General features: G+C 50.8%; 2 protein-coding genes across 3 annotated transcripts; both read right to left on the bottom strand.

Moving 5' to 3' along the window:
• Positions 1 to 225: 225 nt before the first annotated feature.
• On the bottom strand, positions 226 to 6,064 carry SLC39A3 (solute carrier family 39 member 3). Of its 2 annotated transcripts, XM_054290997.1 has the most exons (4): positions 6,016 to 6,064; positions 5,219 to 5,357; positions 3,989 to 4,323; positions 226 to 1,894 (listed from the first exon to the last, which is right to left on the bottom strand). In XM_054290997.1, the coding sequence occupies exons 3-4, from the start codon at positions 4,193 to 4,195 to the stop codon at positions 1,160 to 1,162; spliced, it is 942 nt and encodes a 313-aa protein (XP_054146972.1). In that variant the 5' UTR covers positions 4,196 to 4,323; positions 5,219 to 5,357; positions 6,016 to 6,064; the 3' UTR covers positions 226 to 1,159. The 2 variants fall into 2 exon arrangements, with proteins under 2 accessions (XP_054146972.1, XP_054146971.1); XM_054290996.1 differs by lacking the exon at positions 6,016 to 6,064 and having other exon boundaries at positions 5,219 to 5,665.
• Positions 6,065 to 6,984: 920 nt separating this feature from the next.
• On the bottom strand, positions 6,985 to 18,972 carry SGTA (small glutamine rich tetratricopeptide repeat co-chaperone alpha). Its single transcript, XM_054291035.1, has 11 exons — positions 18,838 to 18,972; positions 17,448 to 17,551; positions 17,216 to 17,300; positions 16,647 to 16,746; positions 15,294 to 15,398; positions 13,772 to 13,910; positions 12,088 to 12,150; positions 11,674 to 11,711; positions 10,842 to 10,931; positions 9,544 to 9,659; positions 6,985 to 8,062 (listed from the first exon to the last, which is right to left on the bottom strand). Exons 1-10 carry the CDS (start codon positions 18,935 to 18,937, stop codon positions 9,545 to 9,547), a joined length of 939 nt encoding a protein of 312 aa, XP_054147010.1. The 5' UTR covers positions 18,938 to 18,972; the 3' UTR covers positions 6,985 to 8,062; position 9,544.
• Positions 18,973 to 20,075: the final 1,103 nt, after the last annotated feature.

Genomic DNA, 20,075 nt, shown 5'->3' with positions numbered 1-20,075 from the left:
GAAAAGCCTTGGAGCAGCCCCTGATGGGAGCAGCTCAGCCCCCCTGATTGCAGAGCACTGAAAACACAGAGAGTTTGCCCCAAAACACAGCCAGGCTGTGTTTCACAGCTCGGGGGGAGCACAGTCCCAGCTCCAGCCTCTGATCCCAGATCCTTGCTCCCAAAGGCAAATCCAGCAGGATCAGGAGCTTCCCAGGGGCTCCTCGTGCCTCTCAGCATCATTCCATTCCTTTGGAAACCTGGAAAAGCCTTGGAGCAGCCCCTGATGGGAGCAGCTCAGCCCCCCTGACTGCAGAGCACTGAAAACACAAAGAGTTTGCCCCAAAATATCAGTGCTGGGAATTGTTACTGCCCGATTCCTGCAAGCTCACGGATTCCAGGCTCTGGATAAGGTGAGGATCTGCTGCATCCCTGGAAGTGTCCAAGGCCAGGCTGGACAGGGCTTGGAGCACCCTGGCACAGTGGAAGGTGTCCCTGCCCATGGCACTGGACAGGCTTTAAGGTCCTCCCCAACTCAAACCATCCTGGGATTCATGATCTGATTTTCAGAAGTTTTCCTTAGGGAATGCTCAGCCTATGGGTACAACATTGAGAAGGAAGCAGGGTAGAGGGGCCTGGCCTCATTTCTTCCATGAATCCCTGGGAAAGCTGAGCTCCCCAAACCCCAGGTGGAGCATTGGAAGCTGTGTGGAGGCAGCAGGGCCTGGAAGGCCAGAGCCCCACAGGGATGTTATTTTTGGCAGCTCTTACAACCAGGTTTTACTCCCAACTAAGCCAGCGAAAGCAGCTTAGTGCAGCCTGGCAATCCCTGCTCCCACCTGCTCTGCCTCCACTCCTGTTTGTTCCTCACCTCCTCGGAGCCTCCGGGGCGTGGCCGAGGGGAAGGAGGGAGGCACACACACATTCGAGGAGCTCTTGGGAGCAGAATTTACCCAGATCCTTAACGTTTGTGTCCGCTAATCCCCGCAGCCCCTCGGGCAGGGACAATCCCTCGGGATATTCCTCACTCTGAGCACACGGGAAGAGATTCTCCTCCTGCAGGTCATCACGGAAACTCCGCCCGGCTTGGGCCGTTCCAGCGGTGAAAGGGGCGGCTCCTCCCGGCGCCGTGGGAGGGGAGAGGTGAGGTTGTGCTCCCTCGGCTTCCTGAGGCTCCCGGCTCACCACGGCACGAGCACCAGCCCGGCCAGCGCGGCGTAACCCAGCACCAAGCACAGCACCTTGAGCAGCCGGTGGCTTTTATCCTCCAGCTCCTTGGCCAGGATCTCGAAGAAGGTGACGAAGAGGAAGGTGCCGCCGGCGACGCCCTGCAGCAGCAGGGAGGCGACGCTGCCCGCGGCGCTGCGGCTGCTCTCGATGCCCATGCCCACCCCGATGCCCAGCGGGATCATCAGGCACACGGCCACCGCCAGCTTGGCCGCGTCCCTCAGCGCCAGCGACGCCTTGGCCATGCTGATCCCCAAGGCCACGGCCACCAGCGTTTCGTGCACGGCCACTCCCAGGAACAGACTGACCACTCTGCTGCCGTCCTCCTGCAGGCCCAGCGCCAAGCCCTCGAAGATGGAGTGGGTGCAGAGGGCAAAGACCAGCCCCAGCAGGCGGCGGGGCCCGCAGCGTGCCAGCTCGGGGAGCTGCAGGCCGTGCGGGTGCGGGCCGTGCTCGCCGTAGGGCGCGCGCCCGCGCGGCGACGCCATGAAGGGGCTCTCGTACTCCGAGTCGCTGCCCGCGTCCGAGCCCGCGTTGAAGGTCTCCAGGTCGATGAAGGATGGCTTCTCCTTCTGCAGGCTCAGGAAGAGCTGGTCCACGAAGACTGACAGGAAGAAGCCGACCATCATGATGGTCTCGGCCACCGGGTAGTCCGTGGTGACGTTGTTCTGCCTGAGCACCTCATCGAGCTGGAAGGGAGGAAAAGATGTGCCCTTAATCCCTCTGGGGAGAACCATTCCCACAGTGAATCCATCCCTTCATCCCTCTGGGGAGAACCATTCCCACAGAGAATCCATCCCTTAATCCCTCTGGGGAGAACCCTTCCCACAGTGAATCCATCCCTTTATCCCTTTGGGGAGAACGATTCCCACAGTGAATCCATCCCTTCATCCCTCTGGGGAGAACCCTTCCCACAGTGAATCCATCCCTTTATCCCTCTGGGGAGAACCATTCCCACAGTGAATCCATCCCTTCATCCCTCTGGGGAGAACCATTCCCACAGAGAATCCATCCCTTTATCCCTTTGGGGAGAACCATTCCCACATTCCCACAGTGAATCCATCTCTTTATCCCTCTGGGAAGAACCATTCCCACATGGACAGACTGAATCCATCCCCTTTATCCCTCTGGAGAGACCCATTCCCACAGATCCACAGTGAATCCACCTCTTTATCCCTCTGGAGAGAACCATTCCCACAGATCCACAGTGAATCCACCCTTTAATCCCTCTGGAGGGAACCATTTCCCCATTCCTATCAATCCACAATAAATCCAGCCCCTTTATCCCTCTGGAGGGAACAATTCCACAGATCCACAATGAATTCACCCCTTTATCCCTCTGGAGAGAACCATTCCTACAGATCCACAATAAATCCATCCCCTAAACCATTCCTACATTCCCACACATCCACAGTGAATCCACCCCTTTATCCCTCTGGACAGACCCATTCCCACATTCCCATTGATCCACATCCCTTTAGTCTCCTGAATGGAACCATTCTCACAGGGATGGTTCATCCATCACTCCATCAATCCACAATGCTGCCACATCCTTGGACAGCACCCTTGGCAGGGCACAGTGAATCTCTTGCTGTTTGATCTCACACCCCACAGCCTCCTCTGCATCCCAAAAACCTCCACTTTCTCCACGAAGAGAGGCAGGAGGTGGGCACAGCTCCCCTTGGTGAGGGCCTGGGCACAGCAGAGCTGCTCCAGTGGGCACAACCCCCTAAATCCACTCCCACCTGAGCCCCTGCAGGCTCAGACTGAGACAGAATCACAGAATTTTAGGTTGGAAGAGATCTTTAAGATCATCGAGTCCAAGCCATGTTCTAACACTTCAACTAGATCATGGCACCAAGTGCCACATCCAGTCTTCCCTTAAACACATCAGGGATGGCGACTCCACCACCTCCCTGGGTAGATGATTCCACTATTTGACCACTCTTTCTGTGAAAAACTTCCTCCTTAATTCTAGCCTGCATCTCCCTTGGCTCAGCTTGAGACTGGAGGTGGGCACAGTTCCCCTTGGTGAGCCCCTGGGCACAGCAGAGCTGTTCCAGCGGGCACAGCCCCCTAAATCCATTTGCCCTGGGCCCCTGCAGGCTCAGATTAAGGCAGGAGGTGGGCACAGCTCCCCTCAGTGAGTTCGTGGGCAAAGCAGAGCTGCTCCAGTGGGTAGAGCCCCCTAATTCCCCTCCCACCTGAGTCCCTGCAGGCTCAGACTGAGACAGGAGGCAGGTACAATTCCCCTTGGTGAGCTCCTGGGCACAGCAGAGCTGCTCCAGGGGGTAGAGCCCCCTAAATCCCCTCCCAGCTGAGCCCCTGAAGGCTCAGACTGAGACAAGAGGTGGGTACAATTCCCCTTGGTGAGCCCCTGGGCACAGCAGAGCTGCTCCAGAGGGCACAGGCCCCCAGCTCCAGTCCCACCTGAGTCCCTGCAGGCTCAGACTGAGACACGAGGTGGGCACAGCTCCCCTCAGTGAGCTCCTGGGCACAGCAGAGCTGCTCCAGAGGGCACAGACCCCTAAATCCACTCCCAGCTGAGCAGGAGGTGGGCACAGCTCCCCTTGGTGAGGGCCTGGGCACAGCAGAGCTGCTCCAGCAGGCAGAGCCCCCTAAATCCATTTGCCCTGGGCCCCTGCAGGCTCAGATTAAGGCAGGAGGTGGGCACAGCTCCCCTCGGTGAGCTTCTGGGCACAGCAGAGCTGCTCCAGTGGGCACAGCCCCTACAGCTGGGTCCCTGCAGGCTCAGATTTAGGCAGGACACCCCCAGGTCTCACCTTGCCCCTGACGGCGGGCAGCAGCGCGTTGAAGCACGTGGCCAGGAAGACGCCGCCCCCGAAGGAGTTCCAGAGCGCCAGCAGGCGGCGGGAGCGCTGAGCCTTCTCGTGGTCGGCCTCGATGAGCCGGACGGGCAGCAGCGCCCCGGCCAGCACCAGCACGCAGATGCCCAGCAGGCACAGCACCTTGGCCACCACGATCCTCATCCTGCCCCGGATCCGGGCCCTGAGGGGACGCTCTGGGTGTGCTCAGAGCGGGGACATCGGCCTGGGTGGGCCTCGGGGAGAGAGGCTGCCTGGGGATGGGGAGAACACAGAGATTTTTCCTTTATGAGCTGGAGGAAGCGGCAGGGAAAAGTTCAAACTGGATGGAAAGCCCTGGAATTGTGGTCACCTGGTCAGGTCTTTGAGGCCAGGCTGGACTCCAAGCCCTGTCCTGGGACACTTCCAGGGATGTGGCAGGCACTGGGAAATTCCTGACAGGGCCTCCCCACTCTCCCAGGGAGGAATTCCTTCCCAAAATCCCATTTATTCCCTTCCCAACATCCCATTTATCTTCTTCCCAACATTCCATCTATCCCCCTCCAAAAATCCCATCCATCCCATTCCCAAACTCTCACCCACCCAATTCCCAACATCCCACCCATCCCCTTCCCAATCTCCCACCCATCCCCTTCCAAATATCCCATCTATCCCCCTCCCTTTCCCAACATCCCATCCTGTTCCCAAACTCTCATCTATCCCCTCCACAACATCCCACTCATCCCCTCCCCAAAATCCCATCCATCCCCTTCCCAAAATCCTGCCCATCCTCTCCCCAAAATCCCATCCATCCCCTCCCCAACCTCTCACCCATCCCAGCCCCTGGCAGTGGGGAGGAGCCATTCCCCACCTGCTGCCACCCCAATTCTTTGTCTCTAAGGGACAAGGAGAAGAATTCAGAGCCCATCAGGTGACACTGACTCACTGCAGGTCTGGCCAAGCCCAAAATCTGGGCCCAGGCACAGCCACGCCCGTGCCAGGGTGGAGGGAAGGGATAAAATCCTCCTTTTCCAGAGCTCACAGCTCTGGAACACACCTGGCTCCTCCCAGAAACCCTTTAACCTCAGGTTTTTTTCCTTTTCCCCCCCATATTTAACTCAAACCTGCCCCCACATCCAGCATCCCTGAATGGGGCTGGAGCAGCCCTGAGGGAAAGGAAGCCCCAGGAATATCTGGGGAACTCCTCACCTGCTCCTCCTGCACACCTGGGCTGTGCCCCCAGCCCCAGAACTGCTGCACCAAGGGACCAGCTCAGCTCCTGCTCGGGTCACTGGCTCAAAATGAAGCATCCAAGCGATGAGAAATATTCTATAAAGCAGGCAGAGCTCTGTGGGAGGAGAAACAAAGGGGTTCCTCATTTGTGAGCCTCTAAATCCCAATGTTTCTGTTAAAAACCGGCCCTTCCAAGCCCTTTGAGACTGTCCTATCACTTTTAGAAAGGGGGTGATGGGGAAGGGGCTCCTCCCAGCCCACCCTGAGCCCACCTAAAGGGAGCAGAGATGAGGGGAGAGGTTTCAGGAGGGTCGTGAGCAGCTCATATGGGCAGAGCTCAGCTGGGAAGACCCTCAGAGGGGTTCGGGGTCTGCTCTGAACCCTCCAAGGTGGGGAGGGGGCCCAGCTCCAGACCCTCACAGGCAAATGCGTCCCCTCAGTCTGGGGAAGGGGCGCGGCCCCAGCCCCTCACAGGAGCCCCTCAGGATGGGGAAAGGGTCCAGCCCCTCATGAGGAGGGGACCCCAGTTCCCCCCACAGGACCTTGGGGCCCACCCTGACCCCTCACACCCAGAGCGGGCCCATCCCCGGCTCCTCACAGCAAGGCCGGGCTCCAACCCCTCACACCTCCCAGCCCCGCTCTCCCGCCCCTTCCCCGTAGCCCCGGTTCTCCCAGCCCCGTTGTGACCCCGGGGTCCCCGGCGCGGCCCCGCCATCCCCTCACGACCCCCTCGGCCCCGTTACCCCGGTAACCGCCCCCCCCCCCCCACTCACGGCCGGCCCCGCTCGCTCCCGGCCCGGCCGCCCCGCATCGCCCGCCCACGGCGGCCTCCCATTGGCTGAGGTGGGAAAGCTGATTTGTGATTGGTCGATAGAGGTGTCAATCAACGCGCCTACAGCACGACGCGGGGGAAGCGGTGATTGAGTTCCGCCGGAAACGCGTCCCGCAGCGCTGGGTTCCGGGCCCGGGATTACCGGAAAACCGGGAAAAACGGGAATGGGAAAACCGGGAATCAGGAAAAAAACGGGAACCGGGAACGGGAAAACAATCCCTGGAACAGCGTCCGCCACGCCCACACCCCGTACTCCTGCCGCTCTGTGATCAAACCGCACCAATGGCAGCTGTGGGTGCTGCAGGGAGACCTGCAGCCTACCTGAAAATCCCATAAAATTCCACAATAATCCATAAATTTTCCTTTTTTTTTGGTGCTGTCAGCTCAGGGATTTTTGGGAAACTCCAGGCAGTTCAGCATGGAGTTCAAGGGAAAGCTCCAGGCAGGGCAGGAGGAATTCCTTGGAAAATCTCACCTGGAATTCAGGGCTGGAGAATCCCAATTTAGAAAGGAGGAAAAATACAAAAAAATATTTAAAAAACGGGTCAGGAAAGAGCCAGGAGGGCGAAGGAAAGGAAACAGCACAAAATGAGCTGAAAACAGCAGGAAAATGGCACCGTGGTTTCCACATTTTTGGATAATTCCAGAATATTTTCATTTCCAGTCTGAAATTCCTTTGGTGGGGCTACAAAAAAAGCAGCTGGAGAGAAATTAAAAGCAATTTAGGGAAGGAGAAATGGAGGGAAAATAAAAGTTTTCTTATTTTTGTGCTGTAGGAACACGCAGGAGGAGAATTCCTGCTGGGAAGGACAAAAAAATTGGGGAAAATGGGAATAAAATGTGCACCCAAACAGACCCAGAGCCCACAGAAAGTTCTGGAAAATCACCTGAGCACGCAGGGATAACAACCAAAGTGTCCAAATGGTTTTTATTCCTCACGAGTGACACGAACCACATGAATTCCACGGAGCCTCGACCAAAAAAAATCACTTTTTTCCATGATTTTTTCCGTCTCCCCAACGTTCCAGAGGGGCTCCTCATCCCCCAGGAGCCAAAATTTGGATTTAAATCCATTTTGGATTTTTAAAAAAATTCCCTCTGGTTTCCCCCAGCTGGGATTTGAGGTGGCTCCAGGAGCTTCTCCCTGCCCAAATCCTGGATTTTGGATCCAAAGGGGGATTTTGGATTCATTCCACCCCCAGCCCAGCCAGGCTGATCATTGACATGCAATTAAAAAAAAAAAAAAAATCAAAATAATTCAGAAAAAACTCCTTTAAACACACTAAAAACACCTTCACTCCCTCCCTGCTCACATTCCAAGGGAGAAATCCCCATTTTTGCCAGAGTTGCTGAACACTCAAATGGGATTTTCCAGGATTTTTTGGGATTGGGAAAAAAACCCCAAAAATGCCTGGGGGAGGTTCAGTCCTGACTCCCCCGTGGATCCTGGAGAGGGGGACGTAGCAAAATTCCCAAAAAATCCCAGATTTGGAGCAAAATCTTCATTTCCAGAGATGGAAAATCCCAGGAATTCCAGGGTGGGGATGAGCAGGAACTCAAACACTTCTTGGAAGTGGCTCCCGAGGGGAAAATTGGGGCAAAAAAAAGAGAATTATTCACTTGGAAATGCTCCAAAAAACCAAAAAAAAATTGGGAATAAAACCCCCCCAGGCAGCAAATCCTGCAGGGATTTGGGAATTTCCCAACAGAATTCTGAGTTCAGCTCTGCTGGGGCTGCCAGGAAAAAAACCCCAAAAAATAAACCTGAAAAAGAGGAAAAAAGGGGAAAAAAAGGGGAAAAAAGGGGAAAAAGGGAGGGAAATGGGAATTCTCAGGGACATGCAGGGCATGGGAAGATTTGGGAATTTTTGTGGTTTTTATCCGTTGGAGTTTTGGGTTTTTTCCCCCTCTTGGACACTTCCAAGTCAAGAATTGGCAACACGGAGGTGGCTCCCAGCTGGAAAAGCAAATTCTGGAATTTCCAGGGGCTGTGGAGAGAGGGAAAACAGGGAATTCACCTGGGGAAAAGGGAATTTCATCAGTTTCATCTGGATTATTTATTTATATTTATTTTCTTTTAATTTAACTTATTTATTTTGACTTTATTTTATTGTATTTCAATCTAATTTATTTTCAATTTTTTTCAATTTATTTTTGTTTTATTTTTAATATTAATTTTATTATTATTATGTTCATGATTAATTTTAATACGAATTTCATTATTATTTAATTATTACTATTATAATTACAACACTAATATATTAACATATAAAATTATATAATATATATTTATATAATCATTTTATTTATTATTATTTAATTTTTATTATTTTACGTATTTAAAATTTTATTTAAATTTTATTTTATTTTAACTCCTTCTCATTATTTTAAATTCAAATAAAAATAATGATTTAAATTGCTTTAATTAATTAAAATTATTTTATTATTTCAATGATTTTAACTTAATTAATTTTAATTCAATTTTTTAATTCTTTTCCATTTGCATATTTAATTTATTTTAAATTTGGATCTAAATAGTAATTTAACTTTATTTAAAACATTTAAATTTAAATTCTCAAGAATTTAGAACAGAAATTTAAAACTTTATTGACTTAAACTGACACGATCAATTCCTGTATTGAATCAACCGGTCAATCAATAATCAATGATTGATCCTGCCCCACCTCGCTCCTAATTGATTAGAACTGGAGTTACCAATTCCTGTATTGAATCAATCAATCAATCAATCAATCAATAATCAATTAATCATCAATGATTGATCCTGCCTCACTTCACTCCTGATTTACTCAAACTGACATTATCAATTCCTGTACTGAATCAATCAATCAATGATCAATAGCCACTGATGCCTGCCCCAGCTCAGTCCTGACTGACTCAAACTGGAGTTATCAATTCCTGTACTGAATCAATCAATCAATCAATAATCAATCAATAATAAATGGCACTGATCCTGCCCCACCTCACTGTGGAGTAATCAATTCCTGTACTGAATCAATCAATAATCAATCAATAATCTATCAATAACCAATGGCCCTGCTCCTGCCCCACCTCACTCCCGAGTTATCAATTCCTGTATTCAATCAATCAATCAATCAATCAATCAATAATCAATGATTGCTCCTGCCCCACCTCACTGCTGCCTGATTAGAACTGGATTTATCAATTCCTGTCCTCAATCAATAACCAATCAATCAATAACCAATAATCAATAATCAATTCCCACCTCACTCCTGAGTTATCAATTCCTGTACGGAATCAATCAATAATCAATAACCAATAATCAATAATCAATCCCCACCTCACTCCTGAGTTATCAATTCCTGTACGGAATCAATCAATAATCAATAACCAATAATCAATAATCAATTCCCACCTCACTCCTGAGTTATCAATTCCTGTACTGAATCAATAAATAATCAATAACCAATAACCAATAATCAATCCCCACCTCACTCCTGCTGCTCCTCGTTGCTGGCGCTCGGGGTCCGGCTGCGGATTTGGCTGCGCAGCTGCTCAATGAGCTCGGGGTTCTGCTGCTGCATCTGCTGCGCAAACTGCTGGCCCCTGGGGACAGGGACACACCGGGACATCAGGGACAAGCAGGGGACAGCAGGGACACACAGGGGACAGCAGGGACACACACAGGGACATCAGGGACATGGGGGACACGCAGGGGACATCAGGGACACACCAGGGACAGCAGGGACACACACAGGAACACACAGGGGACAGCAGGGACACGCAGGGGACAGCAGGGACACACACAGGGACATCAGGGACATGGGGGACACACAGGGGACAGCGGGGACAGGCAGGGGATACAGGGGACATCAGGGACACACCGGGGACATCAGGGACACACACAGGGACACACAGGGGATAGCAGGGACACACAGGGACAGCAGGGACACGCAGGGACACACACAGGGACATCAGGGACACACACAGGGGACATCAGGGACACACAGGGACAGCAGGGACACACACAGGAACACACAGGGGACAGCAGGGACACGCAGGGACACACACAGGGACATCAGGGACACACACAGGGGACATCAGGGACACACAGGGACACACAGGGGACAGCAGGGACAGAGGGACACACACAGGGACAGCAGGGACAGACAGGGGACAGCAAGGACATGGGGACAGACAGGGGACAGCAGGGACACACAGGGGACAGCAGGGACACACAGGGGACAGCAGGGGCATTGGGGATACCTGGACACAGGCAACACCCTGGGACATTCCCAGCCCTGGATCCAGGATCGTCCCCCTGGATTGTCCCCAGTCACGCCCCCAGTCCTGTCCCCAGCTGCCCCCAATCCTGTTCCCAGCTTGTCCTCAGCTGTTCCCAGTCCTGTCCCCCAACCCTGTCCCCAGCCTATCCCCAATCCTGTCCCCAGTCCTGTCCCAAACTGTCCCCCAACCCTGTCCCCAGCTGTATCCAATCCTATCCTCCAGCCTTGTCCCCATCTCTGTCCCCAGTCCCGGCCCAGCCTTGTCCCCAGCTGTCTCCAGCCCTGTCCCCAGCCCTGTACCCCAATCCTGTCCCCAGCCCTGTCCCCCAGCTGTCCCCAGCCATCCCAATCCTGTCCCCTGCTGTCCTAGGTGTCCCCAACCCTATGCCCCAGCCCTGTCCCCATCTCTGTCCCCAGTCCCAGCCCAGCCCTGTTCCCCAATCCTATGCCCCAGCCCCGTCCCCAGGTGTCCCCAGCCCTGTCCCCAGGTGTCCCCACTCACGCCTGGATCAGGCTGGCCAGGTCGTTGGTGGAGGGGCTGCTCCCGGTCGCTCCCATGGCGTTGTGGCCTCCTGAGATCATCCCCGACATTCTGGGGAGGGAAAAAAGAGTCAGAACTGGGAAAAAATCCCAAAAAATCACCTGGGGACTGCTGGGAGCAACTTCCCATCCTGAGGATCTCAGAATTCCCAGCAGCAGCTTTTGGTTGGCTGGAAATAACTAATTAAGCTGAACAATAAATAAAATTATTAAAATAATGTCGATATTCCCAGATTTATGGAATTCCAGCCCTGCTCTGCCTCCCTGGATTCCCTCCAGAGCTGGATCCAGGTGGGAATTCCCAATGGCACCAGGAACAGGGAGAAACCAAAGGGAGCTGAGTGGTGTCATCCCAAAATCCAAGGATTTGGGGGCTCCAGAGGGTCTCTCCCTCCTGCCATGCTCCACAGGGATGCTCAGGAATGGATTCAGGAATGAATTTATCCATTTTCTTCAAATATTGGGAACTGCTCCTCACAGCCATCCAGGAATGGGAATATTCCCATTTTAACCAAGCTGGGAAATTCCTGAAATCCCATAAAGCTGCAGCAGAACCAATTCCAGGACCATGATCCATCTCCCCTTGGAATAATTTTATTTCAATCCCTCTCCCAACATCTCCCAGAGCACCCAAACCCCCCAAGCTCAGGGAACTGGGCTGGTTCTGAGCCTCCCTCCACATTCCTGGCCCAAATTCCCTCCTGCTCCCACTGGGAAAGGCCAAACCCAGAATTCCAAGAGGGAACAAACCCAGAATTCCAAGAGCGAATAAATAAAAGTGGGGTCCAACTCACAGCTGTTGTACTTGGGGGTTGTTCATGAGGTTTGAGGCCTGTGGGGAATAAAAACAACACCTGGGTGAGGCAGCAGGGACGGGGTGGGATCAACCCCAAAGGGAAGGTGGGAACGGTTGGGAATCCTTGGGAATCCAGGAAAAGGGGGGAAATGGCAAAAAGGAGAGCGAAGGCCAAGCCCAGAGCAGAGCAGGCCCTGGGAAAAGCCTGAGGAGAAATTCCCAGCTCTGTCTGAGCAGGAGGGAGCAGCAGCAGCTTCCACACAGCCCCAGGGAGTGGGGAAAGCTTCCAGAGGGGCTCCATCCCAGAGAATTCCATGTGAGGAGACACCAGAGGGGCTCCATCCCAGGGAATTCCACCCAGGGGAGCCCCCAGGGAGGCTCCACCCCAGGGAACCCCAGGATCTGCAATCACCATGCTCATGAAGCCGGGGTTGTTCAGCAATCCGGCCAAGTCGAACCCTCCGGGGCCGCTGGTCTGGAAGAGAGAAACCAGAGCTGCTGTCATTGCCCATTGCCCATTCCCAATTCCCCATTCCCATTCCTCATTCCCATCCCACATTCCCCATTCCTCATTTCCCAAACACCATTCCTCATTCCCCATCCCCGTTCCCAATTCCCCATTCCTCATTCCCATCCTTCATTCCCCATTCCCATTGCTCATTCCTCATTCCCATTCCAAAATCCCATTCCTCATTCCCCATTTCTATTTCCAAACCCCACTCCTCATTGCCCATCCCTGTTCCCAATTCCCCATTCCCCATTCCTCATTCCCATCCCTCATTCTCCATTCCCATTGCTCATTCCCTATTCCCATTGCTCATTCCCCATTCCCATTCCCACTCCAAAACCCCATTCCTCATTCCCAAAATCCCATTCCTCATTTCCCATCCCTGTTCCCAATTCCCCATTCCCATCTCTCATTTCCCATTCCCCAATCCCCATTCCCACTGCTCACTCCCCATTTCCCATTCCCAAACCCCATTCCCCATTCCAAAACCCCATTCCTCATTCCCCATCCCTGTTCCCAATTCCTCATTCCCATTCTCCATTCCCAATTCCCCATTACCCACCCCTCATTCCCCATTCTCCCATCCCTCACTTCTCATTCCCCATTCCCCACTCCTCATACCCCATCCCTCATTCCCAAACCCCATTCCCAATTCCTCGTTTCTCATTCTCCATCCCCATTCCCCATTCCCAAACACCATTCCTCATCCTCATCCCCCATTCCCAAACCCCATTCCCAATTCCTCATTTCTCATTCCCCATTCCCAGAGCTGCCAGAGCCAGTGAATCCCAGCAGGAATGGGTTGGGATCAAGGGATTCCATTCCCAGCCCCTCCCACTGTCCCAGCCTGCCCTTGGGCACTCCCAAGGATGGAGCAGCACCAGCTGCTCTGGGAATTCCATCCCATTCCCTCCCAGCCAGGAATTCTTTCCCAAAATCCCACTCAAATCTCCCTTTTCCCATTTCAACCCCATTCCCTGTGTCCTGTCCCTCCATCCCTTGTCCCAAATCCCCCTCCAGCTCTCCTGGAGTTCCTTGAACCCCTGTAAGCGACTCCTTGGAGCTTCTCCAACCTTTCCTTGGGACACTCCAAACTTTTCTGGGAATTCCATCCAAGGATTCTTTCCCATTCTCCCACCCAACCCTTCCCAACACTCCCCTTGTCCTGTCTCTCCAAGCTGTTGGAAAAACCCTTCCCCATTTTTTTTGGAGGATCCCAAACCCAACATTTAAACCCTGACAGGGGCGAGAGGCTCTGTCCAAACCCTCTGGAAAATCCCAGAGATTCCTGCTCACCCTCTCTGTGACCTCCCTCCCTCAGCTCTACCCTGGAAAAAAAAAAACCTTGGAAAATTAAAATCCCCTTCAAAACGATCCATAAAGGACATTCCTACCAAAACTCCATAATTCTTTTGGAAAAAAAAAATTTCTTTGTGTAAAAAAAAAAACCACCTAAAAACACCTTTGGTGCTACAGGAAAACAAAAAAAAAAAAAGCTGAATTTTGGAGAGATTTCATCACAAAAGTGGAAATTGCTGTTGCAAAACCCTCTTTTAACCTCAATAAATTCCCAAATTCCACAACTTACTGGACTGGGAGTCTCCTTCATTTTCTGTTCAGCTATTTTGAGGTTGGATTTGTACGTTTCGTTGTCCGGATCCAACTCCAGAGCTTTTTTGTAGTAAACAACGGCTTCTGTGTGTTTGTTTAAGCTGGACAGGGCCAAGCTGGGAAAAAAAAAAGAAAATTCAAAGTCATAGAAAGGTTTTTTGTCACCTTTCTTAATCCAATTGTTGTCCCCACCAACTTTCTCAGAATTGAAAAATGTGAATTTTTTCTGCACCCTAAAAAGCCGAAACTGCAGAATTTTTTTATGGTGGAACAAACTGATAAAATCCTTGTTCTGGGAATTGAAAATTCCAGCAGGAATGGTGGAAAGAAAATAAAAATCAAAGTTATAGATGGGGTTTTTTTTGGCACTTTTTAAATCCAGTTGTCCCCACCAATTTTCTTAGAATTGAGAAATAAGAAAATTTCAGGAAATCAAAATTCCAGCAGAAAAGAAAATGAAAAAAATCAAAGTCACAGAGGAATTTTTTTGGTCACTTGTCTTATTCAACCATTGTCTCACCAAGCTCCTAAAAATTGAAAAATCTGAATTTTTCTCCACCCTAAAAATCCGAAACTGCAGGAATTTTTTCATGGTGGACCAAACTGATAAAATCCCTATTCTGGGGTTTGCAGGGCTGCAGAATTCCCAAGGAAAGGTGGAAAGAAAATGAAAATCCAAGTCACAGAGGATTTTTTTTGGCACTTTTAAAATCCAGTTGTCCCTACCAACCTTCTCAGAATTGAAAAATGTGAATTTTTCTCCACCCTAAAAAGCCGAAACAGCAGGAATTTTTCATGGTGTAACAAACTGATAAAATCCCTGTTCTGGGGTGTGCAGGGCTGCAGAATTTCCAAGGAAAGGTGGAAAGAAAACAAAAATCTAAGAGGAATTTTTTGGTCACTTGTCTTATCCAACCATTGTCTCACCAACCTCCTAAAAACTGAAAAATGTGAAATTTTTTCTCCACCCTAAAAAGCCGAAATTGCAGGAATTTTTTCACGGTGGAAGAAACTGATAAAATCCTTGCTGTGGGAATTGAAAATTCCAGCAGGAATGGTGGAAAGAAAATAAAAATCAAAACCACAGATTAATTTTTTGATCACTTGTTTTATCCAATTGTTGTCCCCACCAACTTTCTTAGAATTGAAAAATGTGAGTTTTTCTCCACCCTAAAAAGCCGAAACAGCAGGAATTTTTCATGGTGTAACAAACTGATAAAATCCCTGTTCTGGGGTGTGCAGGGCTGCAGAATTCCCCAAGGAAAGGTGGAAATAAAAATCAAAGTCATAGATGGGTTTTTTTTGGGCACTTTTTAAATCCAGTTGTCCCCACCAACCTTCTCAGAATTGAAAAATGTGAGTTTTTCTCCACCCTATAAAGCCGAAACAGCAGGAATTTTTCATGGTGTAACAAACTGATAAAATCCCTGTTCTGGGGTGTGCAGGGCTGCAGAACTCCCAAGGAAAGGTGGGAATTCCCCCAGGAGGAGGCTGCTCACCCCATCCTGCCGTAGGCTTTGCTGTAGCTGGGGTCGATGCCGATGGCTCGCTCGCAGTCCCGCACGGCTCCCGCGTAATTCCCCAGCTTGCTGTAGGCAGCAGCTCTGGAAAAACGGGAAAAATCCACAATCTCCCGCATTGCCAAGCAAATTGGATTCTGTTTGTTATCTGGATGGCAGATGGCTTCTGTTCAGTGGGCAGTTTTCCTTATCTCTTCCACAACTGGGCAGACATCTGCTGATAAGAGGCTGTTGAATGTCACTGCATGGCTGATAAGAACCGCAGCACCCCATTGGGAGATGGGAGCCCAGAGGGAGGAGCCAAACATTCCTACCCAGATATAATCCAGAGATTTCACACATTCCTGCCTGGATATAATCCTGAGATTTCAAACATTCCTACCCAGATATATCTGAGATTTCAAACATTCCTATCTAGATGTAATCTGAGATTTCAAACATTCCTACCCGGATAGAATCTGAGATTTCAAACATCCCTACCAAGATATAATCTGAGATTTCAAACATTCCTACCCGGATAGAATCTGAGGTTTCAAACATTCCTACCTTGATAGAATCTGAGATTTCAAACATTCCCACCTGGATATAATCCTGAGATTTCAAGCATTCCTACCCAGATATAATCTGAGATTTCAAACATTCCTACCCGGATACAATCTGAGATTTCAAACATTCCTACCTGGATAGAATCTGAGATTTCAAACATTCCTACAATCTGAGATTTCAAACATTCCTACCTGGGTATAATCAAATTAAAGTTCAAAATCTCCTTCATCCAAGAATTGCAGAGAAACACAAAAACCTCCCTCCTTCCACTGCTGATTCTGCACACACAACTCCCTTAACTCTCCACGAGGAGCCTCCAGCTCCTCATTCCACCCTGAATTCCCAGCAAATCCCACTCTGCATGGAAGCAGATCCCATTCCATGGCATCTCTCATCTGATAAAGGTCTGATAAAGGTAATTTGCACACCCACATCCCACACAGAGATCCCAGGAGGCACCAAAACACGGCACAATCCCACAATGAGCAAGAAACTGTTCAAAAACGCCACAGAATCGTTTTAAAAATGGGATTTTTGGGCCTCCAGCTCCTCATTCCACCCTGAATTCCCAGCACATCCCACTGTGCATGGAAGCAGATCCCATTCCCTGGATCCCTCATCTCTCCAGTACCTGATAAAAGTTCATTTCCACACCCACATCCCACCCAGAGATCCCAAAACACGGCACAATCCCACAATGAGCAAGAAACTGCTCAAAAAACTCCACAGAATTGTTCTAAAATTGGGATTTTTGGGCATTCTGGAGCAGGGGGAGCTGCCCAGTACCTGTTGCAGAAATAAACGGCGTTGGCTGGGTTTAACTCGATGGCTTTTCCATAAAAAGACACGGCAGCCTCGAAGTTTTCTGCCTTCATTTGGTCATTTCCTGAAAGGAGGGTGGGAAAAGATGGGAAAAAACTGGGATAAACCAAAGCAAAGGGCTGGATCCATGGAAATAGCACAGGGGAGAGGTTTGTCAGAGTGGGGCAGGGCCAGCAGTGAGGCTGTGCTGGAAATTCTCCCATTCCTGATCCTGAATCCCAAAAACCACCCCAGGTGCTGCACCCACACCCATCCCATTTTTCCCAGGAAAAAGCCATGCACAGAGCAGGAAGGATGGATGCTCTGCTCCACACCCCACAGGATTTTTGGAATAAAAATCCCACAGATCCAACAGCAAAACCTCCCCACATTCCTGCATCCCAAGCAGAGCAAGAGGCAGAAATACAAAACAAAATAGAAAACAAAATAGAAAAGATTCCCTTTTTTCCTCCAACTCCAGGTGCCAGGGAATTGAGATTTGGTCCCAATTAGCACCAAACCCTCGTTATCCAGCAGCTCCAGGGGTTTGGTACCTTCAGTCTTGAGTCTTTCAGCCTCAGCCACGTCATCTTCTGAGGGGGTGACGGGCTCCGAGTTCGTCCTGGAGTGTTCCAGCTCCTTCCAAGGAGAGGCACAAGCTGAGCTGAGCATTCCCACAATTCCCACCAATTTTTCCCCCTCCCACACTCTCTGAGGGGAGCAGCAGCCTCCTGGAAAATCCAGAAGAATTCAGGGAAAAGGGAACATCCCAGGGCTCTCACTCACCTTCCCTGCCACGGCTTCAAATATTTCGGGGAGGGTCTGGGACACAGCCAGGCTTTGGTCTTCCATGGAGACCCCAAACGCTGTTTCCAGGCACTGGATGGCCACTGGATAAGGAGAGTTTTTAAAATTAATTAATTATTAATTATTAAATATTCATCCCTCTCCCTAATCTCTCAAAAAAACAGGGAAAAAAACCCCCAATATTTCCCCCACACCAGGTGGGATTTTTGGGCTGTATTTTCAGATTTTGCCAAAACTCAGAGGTGGGCAAAGCTTCCCTCTGGATGTCCTGGATGGAGCCAGTCCCAATTCCCATTCCCTGAAGAATTCGCCCTCATCTTTCAAAAAACCAGGAAAAAATCCCAATATTTCCCCCACACCAGATGGGATTTTGGTTCTGTATTTTCAAATTTTGCCAAAACTCAGAGGTGGGCAAAGCTTCCCTCTGGGTATCCTGGATGAATCCAGTTCCCATCCCTTGAGGGATTCTCCCTCATCTTTTAAAAAAATCAGGAAAAAACCCCAATATTTCCCCCACACTGGATGGGATTTTTGGGCTGTATTTTCAAATTTTGCAAAAAATTCAGAGCTGGGCAAAGCTTCCCTCTAGATATCCTGGATGGAGCCAGTCCCAATTCCCACTCCCTGAAGGATTCCTGGGGTTGGAAGTGAATCAGGCTGAGGCTGCTGCAGCATTTCCACAGCTGGGGAATGTGGGAATGCCCCAGAATTCCAAGGAAAAATCCTTCCCCATCATTCCAGACCCAAACACTCCCCTCACTCTGGGAGCCCTGAGCCATCTCCTCCCTCCACAGGCTTGGGAAGCTGCTCCCAGGGAAAAGCAGAGCCTCCCAGAGCCTTCCTGCCACATTTTTCATCCCAAAATATCCCACTCCCAGCAATGTCCCCCCACCCCACAGCCACGCTCCTTTCACTGTGACAAACCCACAAACCCAGGGCTAAACCTTAATCTCCTTAAGGAGACCTTTTAAGATCCCTGCCCTTTGAAAAGGTCTGGAAAAACCTTCAGGAATGATATTTTGGGGAGCAAAAGAGGAGAAACAACTCCAGGAGCACAAAAAGTTTCCCTGGAGTCAGGGAATTCTCATTTCCCACCCCACAGAGCGCTCCCAGCTTGGCCTGGATGAACCCTCCGAGTCTCCAAGCAGGGATCAGGGAGGATTCTGAGCCCAGGTACATCCAGCTAAGCTGCTCTTGGCAGAGATCAGAGGCCACACAAGCCACCAGCATCCCTGGATAAATCCCAAACGGAAAAAATCAACCCCAAAATTCCAGCGAGGTTCAGCACCGGGAGCAGCCCAGCCAGAAAACAGGGAAAAAACGGCGAAATTCTCCCAAATTTTGGCCTGACAGAGGCAGATCCACCCACCTTCCAAACTCTCCTGAGCATCTGGGGACATGCTCCCATTCTGGAGCTGGGTGTGCAGGAACTGGATGATGGAGAAGGCCAGACGCTTCTGGTCTGCCATGCTGGGCTCCACCGCTCCTGGCTTCCCAAAAAATCCTGCAGAGACACAAACCGGGCATTGAAACACGAAAGGGAAAAGGATTTTGGTGCTGCTGCCCCTCAGGGAGGTGCTGGGGAGGTGAGGATGGTTTTGGAGTTGGTAAGAACTCCGGAACATTCTTTATTTTCTTTAGGAACTCTCCAGGTTTGGATTCGCCCTCTGCTCGGCACAACCATGCCAAGGGAAGCACCCAGAGGTGTTGAAATCCCTGGAACCCACCAGGAAAAACTCACAGTTTTCTTGCTCCTTAAACCAAGGGCCAAGAGCAGGAGGAATTTAGGAGGAATTTGGTGACCCCCAAACCAGAGCCAGGAGCAAGAGAAATTTAGGAGGAATTTGGTGGCCCCAAAGCAGAGCCAGAACCAGGAGGAATTTAGGAGGAATTTGGTGGCCCCAAGCCAGAACCAGGAAGAATTTGGCAGCCTCAAACCACAGCCAAGAACAGGAGGAATTTAGAGGGATTTTGGGGGCCCCAAAGCAGAGCCAAGTGCAGGAGGAATTTGGGAGGAATTTGGCAGCTCCAAACCAGAACCAGGAGGAATCTGATAGCTCCAAAGCAGAACCAAGAGCATAAGGAATTTGGTAGCCCCAAACCAGAGCCAGGAGCAGGAGGGATTTAGGAGGAATTTTGTGGCCCCAAACCAGAACCAGGAGGAATTTGGCAGCCCCAAACCACAGCCAAGAACAGGAGGAATTTAGAGGGATTTTGGTGGCCCCAAAGCAGAGCCAAGGAGGAATTTGGTGGCTCCAAACCAGAGCCAAAAGCAGGAAGAATTTAGGAAGAATTTGGTGGCCCCAAACCAGAGCCAGGAGCGGGAGGAATTTAGGAGGAGTTTGGTGGCCCTAAAGGAAAACCAAGGAGGATTTTGGTGGCCCCAAAGCAGAGCCCAGGAGGATTTGGCAGCCCCTGGCAGCCCGGGCAGTGCCAGCCCGTCCTGGCAGGGCACAGGGAGGGAAATCCCAAAGCAGGGAGAGCCCAACCAGCAGCGCCCGGAGCTGGGAATTCCCAGAGCAAACTCCCCGCCCTTTAAGTGGGTTTGTAGCACAGCCAGGCTCAGTTAACGGAGACACGAGCTCCGTTTAACGCGAGCCCACCGGA

This window comes from Melozone crissalis, unplaced genomic scaffold (genome assembly GCF_028551555.1).
Source record: "Melozone crissalis strain CALT ecotype California unplaced genomic scaffold, PUWL_Pcris_2 ptg000088l_1, whole genome shotgun sequence".
In the NCBI taxonomy this organism is placed as follows: domain Eukaryota; kingdom Metazoa; phylum Chordata; class Aves; order Passeriformes; family Passerellidae; genus Melozone; species Melozone crissalis.
The sequence above is the reverse complement of the archived record's forward strand: the minus strand, read 5'-3'. Positions and strand labels throughout refer to the sequence as shown.